This window comes from Homalodisca vitripennis, chromosome 4 (genome assembly GCF_021130785.1).
Source record: "Homalodisca vitripennis isolate AUS2020 chromosome 4, UT_GWSS_2.1, whole genome shotgun sequence".
Taxonomy (NCBI): Eukaryota; Metazoa; Arthropoda; class Insecta; order Hemiptera; family Cicadellidae; genus Homalodisca; species Homalodisca vitripennis.
In genome coordinates this window covers 42,786,537-42,798,805 of record NC_060210.1, presented here as the reverse complement: position 1 = coordinate 42,798,805, position 12,269 = coordinate 42,786,537, and the positions used below count along the sequence as shown (strand labels likewise).

At 33.1% G+C, this 12,269-nt stretch overlaps 1 protein-coding gene and 1 long non-coding RNA gene across 2 annotated transcripts in view; one reads left to right on the top strand and one right to left on the bottom strand.

Annotated features, from left to right (window-relative positions):
- Positions 1-11,732, bottom strand: part of LOC124359214 (aspartate aminotransferase, cytoplasmic) — a 32,035-nt gene extending 20,303 nt beyond the window's left edge. Inside the window, exons 1-2 of the mRNA XM_046811778.1 lie at positions 11,328-11,732; positions 1,893-2,074 (exon numbers count right to left, since the gene is read on the bottom strand). Of these exons, the coding sequence (XP_046667734.1) occupies positions 1,893-2,074; positions 11,328-11,565 (420 nt within the window). The 5' untranslated portion in view covers positions 11,566-11,732. The remainder of the gene's footprint in view (positions 1-1,892; positions 2,075-11,327) is intronic.
- LOC124359215 lies at positions 2,708-6,264 on the top strand. The gene is made up of 2 exons (XR_006922127.1): positions 2,708-2,855; positions 4,809-6,264. It is a non-coding gene; the product is annotated as an uncharacterized LOC124359215 (long non-coding RNA).
- Positions 11,733-12,269: the final 537 nt, after the last annotated feature.

Genomic DNA, 12,269 nt, shown 5'->3' with positions numbered 1-12,269 from the left:
ATACAATGTTTTGAGATTTACAAATTCTTAATTCTAGAAGCTGTCAAATTGTGTCTTGATTTTATAACTTCTTGAAGAAGGAAAAATTATTTTTGTTATTTTCCTGGTTCTCAGAACAATTCCCGGCTTATTCCCTGGTTTTCTTTACTGGTCCGATAAATTCCCGGCTTATTCCCAGTTTTTCCGATCGGGTGGCCATCATGTGTATGTTGCAATCGAAAAACCTGCCAGTTGTGAAGTGCGGTCTGATGTTTTTTTTTTTTTTTTTCAAAATAAAAATTCATTGGGAACTATATGCGTAATGACTGAAAGTTCTGTCAGGAAGTGGTGTATTCAGTTTAAAAATGGCAGAACAAATGTTCATGATCAAGAGAAAAGTGGTCATCCGAGCATTGTGACTGACGACTGGTTACGAAAGTTGACGAAAAGATTCTATTTGGAGGCCTACCACAGTGTTGGTGATACACTATTGGATTGAATCCTAACAGGAGACGAAATTTGGGTGAAACATGTGATTAATGAAACAAAATTACAGTCCATGGAGTGGAGGCAAACAAGTTTCCCTAAAAACCAAGGAAATATCCGCAAACCTTTTCGGCAAGGAAATATTGGAAACAGTGTTCTGGGACAGGCAAGGTGTTCTCTTATTGATTTTCTCGAGCATGGTGCAATAAGAGCCGTACTGCCAAACATTACAAAACCTTAAAAGAGCTGTCCAAAACAAGCGCTAAGGAAAATTTTCAATCAAAACTTTTGCATGACAATGTCTGACCTCACACAGCAAACTGTACACTAAAACTCTTGAACAAGTATTTCCTCATCCCCTACAGTTCTGATCTTGCTCTAAGTAGTTTTCATTTGTTTTCAAAAATTAACATCTGGCTAGCTACACAGTGTTTTGACAATGATGAGCTCCAGGTATGCGTCACTGAGTGACTGAGATCACAGGTGGCAGAATTCTATGACAGGAGTTTCAAAGCTTGTCCACCGCTATAAGTGCTTAATTTGTATGGTGATTTTGAAAAAAGCAGTATTAAATAGTCATTCTTTCACATTTATATAATAAAATGTTTTTCTTATACTTGGTTTATTAAATTCCAAAACGTTCCTTATTTTCTAAATAGCTCTCATACTTATATATACTGCAAGGATTGACCCTCGATCTATATGCATTAATAGAATGTACTATAACTTGTCCAACACAACAAAAAATCCAGGGAGGAGAGAATAAAACGGAGTGGTCACCTTGCATCCTCCCTTGAAGCGCAGATTAAACCAAGATTGTGGCCGCAGCCTATGAGTCATCCTAGTGTCAAGCACTGCCGTGCCATTGTGGATATACGAGCAATCAATACACGACAGTCTGTTCTGTGCTGTGTTCTGTTCTGTTAGATTGATGTGTTTATTGCAGTGCTATATTATTGATGTGGTTATTAGTCTATATACCTACTCTTAAATTTAAACAATGAGTCATTACACTAACAACTATTTCCTATATAAAAACTAATTCAAAGACCTCAAAAAAGAAATGATACTATAAAAAAACCAAGTCAACAAACCAGTCGACATAAAAAAATAAATAACTTCAGTACACTAAACTTTGGAATTTAATCCTAAACTTTTACACGGTACAATTAATTGAAAGTAATAAACACTATTATTCTGATTACATGGTTCATAGAAAAACATGAGTAAAATATTGTACATTTCAACATTAAAGCACAAAAATTAAAAGCACACTCCAGCCGGTGTAGTTCTAAACGAATTGTCAATCCAATATGGACAACTTTTCATCAAGCCCCATACACTGTTTTGGCTGGTGTCTACTCCATATTATTCTATCCATCCTGCCAAAAACTACCACTTTGCATAGTAAATACGTTATAACTGACCCTGCCCTCCACTAGAGGTTTGCTGTCTGCCCCCAGTAACATTGTGGTGGCTGCCGTCGCTGCAGCTTCCAGGCCCAACACTGGCAGGTACTCCTTGTTGAGCGTGTCATCAGCTGCCAGCTTAGCCTCCATCTTGCGCACCACCGGTAAAACCCATGGTTTGCCCTCATCTGTGCGGTAGGCTGTAACCAAACACAAGTTAATATTGCTTTAAATTCAAATAATTATATAAAACTCCAATTAAGCTGCCCATTATCAAGTTAAATGATTTTAAATTATACTTATAAGACTGAAAAACCCCATCTACAATAAAAGTTTGAAACCAAATAACAACAATAATACCAACTTTGAGAGTTATTTATAAATCTGTGTCATCACTTTCAAGAAACAAACAGCAACACAAAATTATTAATTATGATACTTCTGTACGTATTATAGAGCTTGTGCGGTTTCAGAACTTTAATAAACTCCACGCCGAAACAATCTAAAACAGAATTTAATAACTGCAATGGTACACAAATATATATTAGCCACTTCGTTGACATCTTTGTCATGAAAAACAAAGTAGAGGAGGTGAATGCATACAGTGTGCCAGCTGAACATTTGAGGTGTGGGAGTAGATATATCAATTAAGCCATGTCAATTTAATAACAATCAACTACTTTTCTTGATATTAGAATAAAACTAGAATTAGATACAAAATTAAATCTTGCTAAAGGTCATTAGTAGCTGATTAACATAAGGTTCATATTTAAAGAAAACAAAGACTAAGATTCTTACCCAAGTTCAACACAGAGGGCATAACTTGATAAGATTAATGTAATTTATTACTTCAGTTAATTTTAACTATGTTATCGTCTATGACGGTACAAGGATACACAACAGTTAATTATAATGATTTGTGTTGAAAGTTGCATTAATATTACAGTAGCTGTTAATGTATAATGTACTTTACATCAATCCGTAAGTTTTAAATCAACTTAAACTTTAATGGAATCACAAAATTCTTAAGCTTTTACTATAGGTAATGTGCAAAAATGTGTATATACATTTTTATTCAACAAATATGACTAGATAAGTGTTATTCTCTATTTGTACCATCATCACTAATATATTTTTTTAAAGTATTTACTTAAAATTACTAAATATTATTTTATTATTTCCATGATAATATATATATATTAAAAAGTTATATAATGTAATATGAAATAAACAGTATTATATAACAAAATGTAACTTATATTCTCTGTTTTTCTGTAATCCATATTATTAAAATAATTTCTTGATTTTTTACAGCAATTTTATATATTTAAAACTATTATTTTATGTAAGTACTTGGTATCAATGGAAAGCTCTTCCACTCCAGATGTGCCTTTTGTGAGTTTAAAATACTTCTGACTGCCCCACTGGCTTTCAACATTAATCTCACTATATGATTTTATCTTATTTTACTTGTTTGATTTAAAACAGCTGATTATTAAAAATAACACATTGCACGGTCAATTTTGTTCTCAGTCCACTAACTTGATATCATACGATTGGTTATAACAATCAAATAATGTGTGAAAAATAACATTGAGCTTTGTTTACAAAATGAAGTGTGTACACTGCCTAATATACTGAAATAAAAACTGCTGTTAACTGGTGGGAATTTTGTATGATTGTCTTGTTAATATGTTAGAATGTTCTTCTGGTTTAGTAATCTCAATATTATGTAACTAAACATTGTTATAAAACTCAATTTAACAAACAAAATCGTGAATGTGTATATGTACGGTGGTCTACTTTAAATTGGCTTCCTTCGACATTGTGAGATTTCATATTAAATTAAGGTATTTGGCATTACATAAACCAATGAAATATGCAATCTGTGACAACAAATTGTTTATTTTTATAGCAGAGAAAACCAATGAGGCAGCAGCAATTGTAGTTTTGTACTGATGAGGGGTATGATACTGATTGGGTATATAAAAATTGACATATTCCTAGACTGAACAAAGTTAATAGTATATTATAGAGAAAAGCTATTGAAAAGCAAGGACATACACAGTGTTGTGCCAAGTTTTCAGATTTCATACTTCCAAGGACAAATACAGAGAGATAGTGAAACAGGTGACCCGTGAGGCAAGCATATGTGTCTTTTTAGAGAATTAAACTAATCGTTAATATTACATATGTGACTGTTGGATCCTTGTGCTTTTGTTGAGCAAAATCTTCTATGTACAGATGTGTTGAAGTCTGTATGGACACTGAAATAAATAAGTATCTCAAATATGGCTATTTCTGTTACAAAATTATCATGGAATTCACATTATAAGTCCTTTAACTTGGAAAGCTACAGACTATTTCACATTCCTCCAAACTGGCATAAAATAGTTCAGTGTTGCTGAATTTGTTTATTAAAATGGTATTTAATTATGGTATTTTCAAGATAGATGTGTTATAGGGAAATTTAACATTGGTGGTTAAAAAACTCACTCTTAAACTCCAAGCTCCCAAAACAATGCTCTCTAAACTTTAAGTACAATTATTCTAAAATGGACCAAGAGATTTAAATACTCCCTACTAACCATTACTTAGAAGTAGTCAAATACATAACTGTACATAAAATATTAAGTAGCATGTCATACTAATCATAATATTTAAATTTTTCTATGTCTTTAGGAATTTAGTTTTACAATACTTTGCACTAGTAACTTAAGTAGTCAATAAAACATTAAAACAAAATTATATCTTATTAAAAGATGTTTTATACTTTCTGTAGACATGATTTTAACCCTTAGAGTATTAACATCAGATCCACAGAATGTTTTGAAAAAACACCTATGTTTCTTCTACTAATTTTATTTAAATCTAAATTCAGGCACTTCGATTGAATTCTGATAAAAAATATTAGTTACTTTTTTATGTTGGTAGCACTGACAAAAGACCTGCACTTCTAGATGTGTGCTGATACAAGCACAAAGAGAACAGTGTTCAGTACTCCTGGCCAGAAGATCAAGACCAGGACCAAGTCCCCACAGTCACCTCCTAATGCTTCAAAAGACCTGCACACCATCTCAACACTTCTAGATGTGTGCTGATACAAGCACAAAGAGAACAGTGTTCAGTAATCCTGGCCAGAAGATCAAGACCAGGACCAAGTCCCCACAGTCACCTCCTAATGCTTCAAAAGACATGCACACCATCTCAACACTTCTAGATGTGTGCTGATACAAGCACAAAGAGAACAGTGTTCAGTACTCCTGGCCAGAAGATCAAGACCAGGACCAAGTCCCCACAGTCACCTCCTAATGCTTCAAAAGACATGCACACCATCTCAACACTTCTAGATGTGTGCTGATACAAGCACAAAGAGAACAGTGTTCAGTACTCCTGGCCAGAAGATCAAGACCAGGACCAAGTCCCCACAGTCACCTCCTAATGCTTCAAAAGACATGCACACCATCTCAACACTTCTAGATGTGTGCTGATACAAGCACAAAGAGAACAGTGTTCAGTACTCCTGGCCAGAAGATCAAGACCAGGACCAAGTCCCCACAGTCACCTCCTAATGCTTCAAAAGACATGCACACCATCTCAACACTTCTAGATGTGTGCTGATACAAGCACAAAGAGAACAGTGTTCAGTACTCCTGGCCAGAAGATCAAGACCAGGACCAAGTCCCCACAGTCACCTCCTAATGCTTCAAAAGACCTGCACACCATCTCAACACTTCTAGATGTGTGCTGATACAAGCACAAAGAGAACAGTGTTCAGTACTCCTGGCCAGAAGATCAAGACCAGGACCAAGTCCCCACAGTCACCCCCTAATGCTTCAAAAGAGCTGCACAACATATCAAACACTGATTTAAAATCAGGTGGCCTAAGCAATAGTGATGAATGAGAAGATTATATTGAAGGCAACAACCCAGGGTTCACTCAAAAATGTTTTTAAATTCAGTCTTTCAGAAAAAGGAAGTTTTCTACTCTCTTCTACTAACAGTAGTGACATTTAAATGCAATGAAAGTAAAAAGATTGACAATAATACATTGTTAACAAACAAACCACAAATGACTATACAATATAGTACATTTATTGGAGGTGTTGCCACCACTGACCAGATGCTTTATTGAATTTAAGGCTGCTATCAAACTGGAAAAAGATTACATTGTATAGCTTTGAGCGAAATTGCAGTGTATGTAAACCAGCAAGCACAAACCAAAGAGAAAGTAGGACAAATACAATGTGTATTTCAGAACGGTGACAACAGAGTCTATCTCCTGTGCTTGATTAAACATTTTTTTCTTTGCTAATACATAAATGTGTTATCTTCTTTGTGTATATTATTCTTCCATATATAGTTTTCATAGTAAAAATGTACTGTTTTACTTTACTTGTTCCCAGATATAAGGTAAATATTTAACATCATTAACTTAGCATAGTTTTATTAAAAAATGGTTTACTAACAATCCAATTTTCATCATTTGGCTGACTTTTAAAATTTGTAATACTGTTAAAAAGTATATTTTCAATGTGTTTTTCTAAGCCAAAAATGAAAAAAATTCATTTTGTGTGCGTTATCCATATTTTTTACTTATTTCACTTACATTATCATTTTGTTATAATTGTAACTTACAGGAAATTTAATGAAAAGAAATTAACATTTTGACGAGAATACTATTAAATTAGCTGTACAAACAAGATACCACAATGGCTCTATAACAATGAAATTCACCTGTTGAAACACTTCTTAAAACGATGGTTAACATCTGTTGTTTAAGGTGCCAAACTAATTTTGAACTTACTTGGTTCTTTGCCAATTGATTTAAAAATGTTTTCATGTCCTCTTTTCTAAGGCATGCATGTTACCAAACATATTACAAGTTGAAATGTGTGAGCTGAAATATTGAAATAATGTTTAAACCAAAGCTATGAATCTACATTTTGGTTGAGGAGGTTATCAATCCACTAGCCTGGTGTAACTGGCTGTTAAGAGTTAAGTGCACTGAAGGTCGTCTCAATGTAGATTAACAGCTTCATATAATATATTGTTGTCTTTCTCTTGTCTGTAAAGCCACTTTATAAGAACGATAAGCTTTTAGAATGAAGTACTTTTCATCAACAAATTTAATAAATTATTCATAGCTCACTTTATTATCTATTTCGTTACAACAGCCTACTTCAAATTGTTTATAACTTATTTATTACACTTGGTTAGTATTATTAGTGACTAGCCAACTGAAAGTGATGGAGAAAATACTATAGCCTACTTAAAGTTTTAGTATTTCTTAAGTATATTAACTTATATTTGTATTTTTGGAAAGGGCTTTATTTTCTGATTACTAACATCAACCCAAGCGAAATAATGATAACACAGAAGTAAATACTTGGTAGAGTTTATCAGACGCACATGTATACCAAAATTAGTCAGTATGTTAATTAATTTTTCTGCAATGTCCTATATCTTATAAATAAAAATGGATCACTGAATGTGTAGATAAGTGCTTATATCGAGAACAGCTGCACCAATTTATAGTCCAAGTAAAGTTTATACAGACAGATTCTCCCAGAACACATTAGAATTTGAAAAAATAATGATAATATTTAGGTTTCACAATACAAATTTAACTGTTATTAAACAGCTGTTGACACTTTTAAACCTTCTCTGATGTTTCAGCTGAAGTTCGTCAAAGAAGCTGAAACATTAATTGACAATTTAATTTTATATTTTGTATAAAAGCCACACTGGTTGGCTTCCTTGATATGGCATTTTTACAGTGGCATAAAGAAAAACACTAATATGCCTCAATGAGCCATTCTTTCCCAGAGCTGTAGGTGTGAAAATCAGCAAGACTTCTATAATGCAAAATCTATTATATAGCCCACGATTATTTTGACATGTTGCATGAACTTATTAAGGATTTCCCCTTTATATCAGGAGTATACGTTTTGACCATATTAGCCTTCTCAGACCTAAATATGTATGTATAGTTTCTTCATCAGGACAATAAGACAAACACACTATGGAACTAAAGACATCTTAGACAGTGGCTGGAAATAGACATTTTTTTACCAAAATGGGATTGTGAGACCTACGTTTACATTTTCTTTATTGGGGTAACAAGGTTAATTCAGCTGTGTTGTCAGTAATATAATTAATTTGAACCGGAAATACTCCCTACACGCAAAACCTGATATGAGAGTCAATCCCTTAACCTCTGATCATCTTAACCATGAACATAAAATAAAATATACCCGTGTATGCTTACTTACAGTTAAAAAATATCACTGCAAACCATCATAAGTGCTTAATCCTAGTAGGCAAAGGACTTTGACTTAATACGATTGAGTGAAAAGCTGCGGTTACAGCTAGTCAATATTATAGAACATAATTCTTGTATTGAATGATAACTTTAAAATACTTTTTGTCTGTATGAATCAAGGTAGATGAAACAACAAAATATGAGTGATGAATTAGATGAAAACATGGTTAATGTTTTATTATCAAGTTAAATTACTCCTATTATCAAATAATTTATTCTGTAGTAAAATCTAGCTCTGCCTTATCTGAAGAATAAAATTCCCATCATGGAACTTGCTCAATTGCCAGTTTTAGGAACGTTACTGAAGTAATCCCCCAAATCAGTTACAACTCTAAAATGCTGAATAAGTTAGTAAGAGAACATCACTCCAACACTTACTACTGACATTGTGACAGTTTGACTTGTCTTTCTATCTTAATTTTTTTTTTCGCACAATCATTTTATATTTTGTATTTGAAAATAGTTTTCAGAACAGGGGTTCCTTCTACTTTCCACAGCATTTTTCATAGGTTTTTATAGGTTATGTTCACAGTGAAACAGATATACTCCCAATCCCAACATGAAGCTGGTGAAAAATGACCTAGCAAAGCTTGTGTATTCCCAACACCAACAAATTCCAGGCAAGAAAGTGTTAAAGGCTACATTATCCATATTATTTCAATACTGCTGTGATGTTAATGAGTTGGAATTACCTGTTGATGTCTCTAAACTGACTAGATAAGAGTTCCCAGTGAAGCCTGCAAATCCCCAATCCTGACACATTTGGAACTACTAGCAAAATCGAACCTCAAATACGATATGAGAACGGTTATACAGGATAGCTGGTGAAGCTAATGGGTGAAGCTAATCACCTTAAAGTTGGTAAGATATGGATACACTTGAGGCTGGTGAGATAACAGCTTCCAAAAAACCCAATGTATTCTCAATATCATAATGAGACTGATATGACAAAAGTTTCCTGGCAAACACAATGCATTTCCAAACCAACTATAAAGCTAATGAGATACAATTGCTAGTTAAGCAATATAGTGAATTCTTGGTAACGTTACTGTGTTCCTAATGTTTCAAGATGAATCAAACTTCATTAAGTAGGTTGTAGTATCACATAGGTTTAAATTCAAGTCAGTGTCAATCCAGAGGTTTTGAAAATGACTTTCTTTGGACTTTTACATGTACATGTTTGTTATGGTTCTCACTTATGGGACTACTCCACTGCCGCCTAGAAAACATTTTATAGCAAAAAAAATGCAGTTAGGTTAATGGCTAATCTTTCAACTCTAGTTTTAAATTATGACATTGGCTTGCAATAAACATTTTTCAAAATTTAGTTTATGTCAGAGAAAATTTTAATGTTTTCACTTCACACAAGTCTTTACATGATTGGAACACCAAATTTTGAAAAAAATCTTGTAACACCCAAAATAATTCTGATTAAGAAATATAATAACCACAGTTATCAGAAATTTAGAATATTCAGTAAGTTACCAATGGATTTAAGACATTTGCCTATAAACACGTAACTGAAACAAAGCTAAACCATGAATGTAGTATTTGAGTAATGGCCGCTAGAGACGGGATATACTGTTGCTTGTCAATAACTACAAAATAACGTGTTGAGTTATTACGTTCCTGTGACCTGTTCCGTGGTAGCATGTTAGTATACAAAAATTTAACTAACTCACTACAAAGTAACATAGACTGATAAATTAATAATTTTATAAATGGGTTAATTCAAGTTTGACTATATAACACAGTTATTGGGTACTAAGAAGTCCTTATTTACCTACCATTTGTTATTTAGACTATACATACGTTTGTATTATAAATATTAAAAGTTAAATGTAACCTTAACAAACGCTCATGTGATCTTACCTTCAATTTGGGTACCATCTCAAGGTATGTTTTTCTTGTTTCGCCAGAAGTTCAGGGTGGATGCCACCAAAGCCTGCACTGATGGCCAGGGGCATTTCTGATCGGTATTTTCCCAACTTCAGATCATGTCCCAGATCGTTCAACTTCTCCAACGTCATATCATGTTGTAATATATGAGACGTGATCCAAGATTGGAAAAGTACCGATTGGAAATGCTTCTGGCCATTGGTGCAGGCTTTGATTGGCGTCTTCAGTGCCACTCCGCACTTCTGGCGAAACAAAGAAAATTATCCCTCAAGATAGTACCTAAATTCAAGCTCAGATCACATGATCGCTTGTAAAGGTTATGTTTAACTTTGGTACTACTAGTAAAATGTTTAATATTACCTACTCTAAACCTACTTATATCGCATAATAACATTGCATAGTTTAATAATATTTCCATTGCTAATATATGCCTCATTGCTTACATGGAATAGCCAGGGCTGATACTGACTACCAAGTAATCCAAAACAAATAAAAATCGTTATGAGAACAAATCATTCAGCCTAGATGTTTCTGAAAAAACAGATAACAGGTTACCACTGAATTACCTGTTACTGACACTAATACTGCAGATCTGTAATGGCAGAAAGTGGTTAGGCCTATGCACATTTTATTTGTGTCAGACACGATAACCTTCAAAATAATAAAAGGTAAGTAAATGTTATATTTTATAACTTATCCTAGATCGTTTTTTATTCATCATAACATTATTATTCTTTATACTGTAATTTGAAATACAACGCAATTAAAATATAACGTAATTTGATATAAGTAGTTGTAGGGAGGATTCTTTAATCATTAATGATGATTAAATAGCCGATATTTAGATGCTTATTATACTGCAGCCATCACCATATAAGGAGGTCCAAATTTAAAAAAACCTGGAAAACTTTTCCATATAATTAAACGTTTTTATAATAAATATAATTTTAATTTTAGTAACGCTATTTCTTAGTACTTTATTTCAAAAGGCTAACTTTTTATCTAGATATAAAAAACATTTAATTTGTGTACCAAATAACAGAGATAGATATGATTACCAACACAATGCAAAATGAGATAGAAACCCTCCGGCATGGCTGGTACTAACTTGTAATAAATACTTGGAACTGGCGTAGCATAAAATGAAAAATTCCTCTGGCATTAAAAGGGTTAGGGATATAATGCATGTTCTAGGGTTAACCAAACTAAATGTAATAAAATGAACTTACCTCCAACTCCTAGATTGACTTTGTTAGGATTAGTATCTTCTAAGCAGCTTTTATTCAAGGCAAATACCTCAATTGGAGGAGCTGGTTGAACACAAGTAAATTTTGACATTTTTCTGCTAGTTAATACTTCTAACCTTAACCTCACACCTTCAACTGGAACGATCCAGGTAAGGCAGCTGATATTGGCTGGAAGGAGAGCAATGCCTCTCCGACATTCTCTCAAAATCAGCTGTGCCATTGTAGTTAAATGCTTTTATATACTGTATATAATAGACAATTTGTTAATTTATTCAAATGAAATCTAAATTGATATACGAATCAAATTTTGGATGAACATGAAATAATGCTATGATATTTAAAATTACGTGGTTGCTGTACGACAATATTGAAGAAAACTGAGTAACACAATGGACAGAATACTGAAGTGGAACAAGATAATGTATTGAACTATCAAAAGTGATTGATTGGAGTACTTTTAAAGATAATTTCATGGAGATAAATTCATTCAAAATTTAAAACAGAAAAATACTCATTAATCTATTGCATTGTCCATGTTCAGAATCAGAACTGTTGCAGAAAAAACCGTAACTAGAATTCGTACAAAATTAACGTCAAATTTATTATGAAATACACAATATTACAAAACAGTGTCCTCTTATAAGGATTCGATTGACCATATGGGTACAAATCTAAGATTTGTTTCTTATTTGTTTCCATCAAGCCACTCATTTTGATTAACTTGACACTCCAAACATTAAAATATGTTCAGTAGAAGCAAAGTTATGGACTTTTTATGAAAATATGTACACGTATCTTTCACAGGCCATTTCCCCAATATAACTTCTCTTGGATACAATTGACCTGTCCAACCATTGCTGAATAAAAACCATTTGGCTCAGATTTTGAAGTTAATCAACTTGAATGTGTAGCATGTTCAGAAGA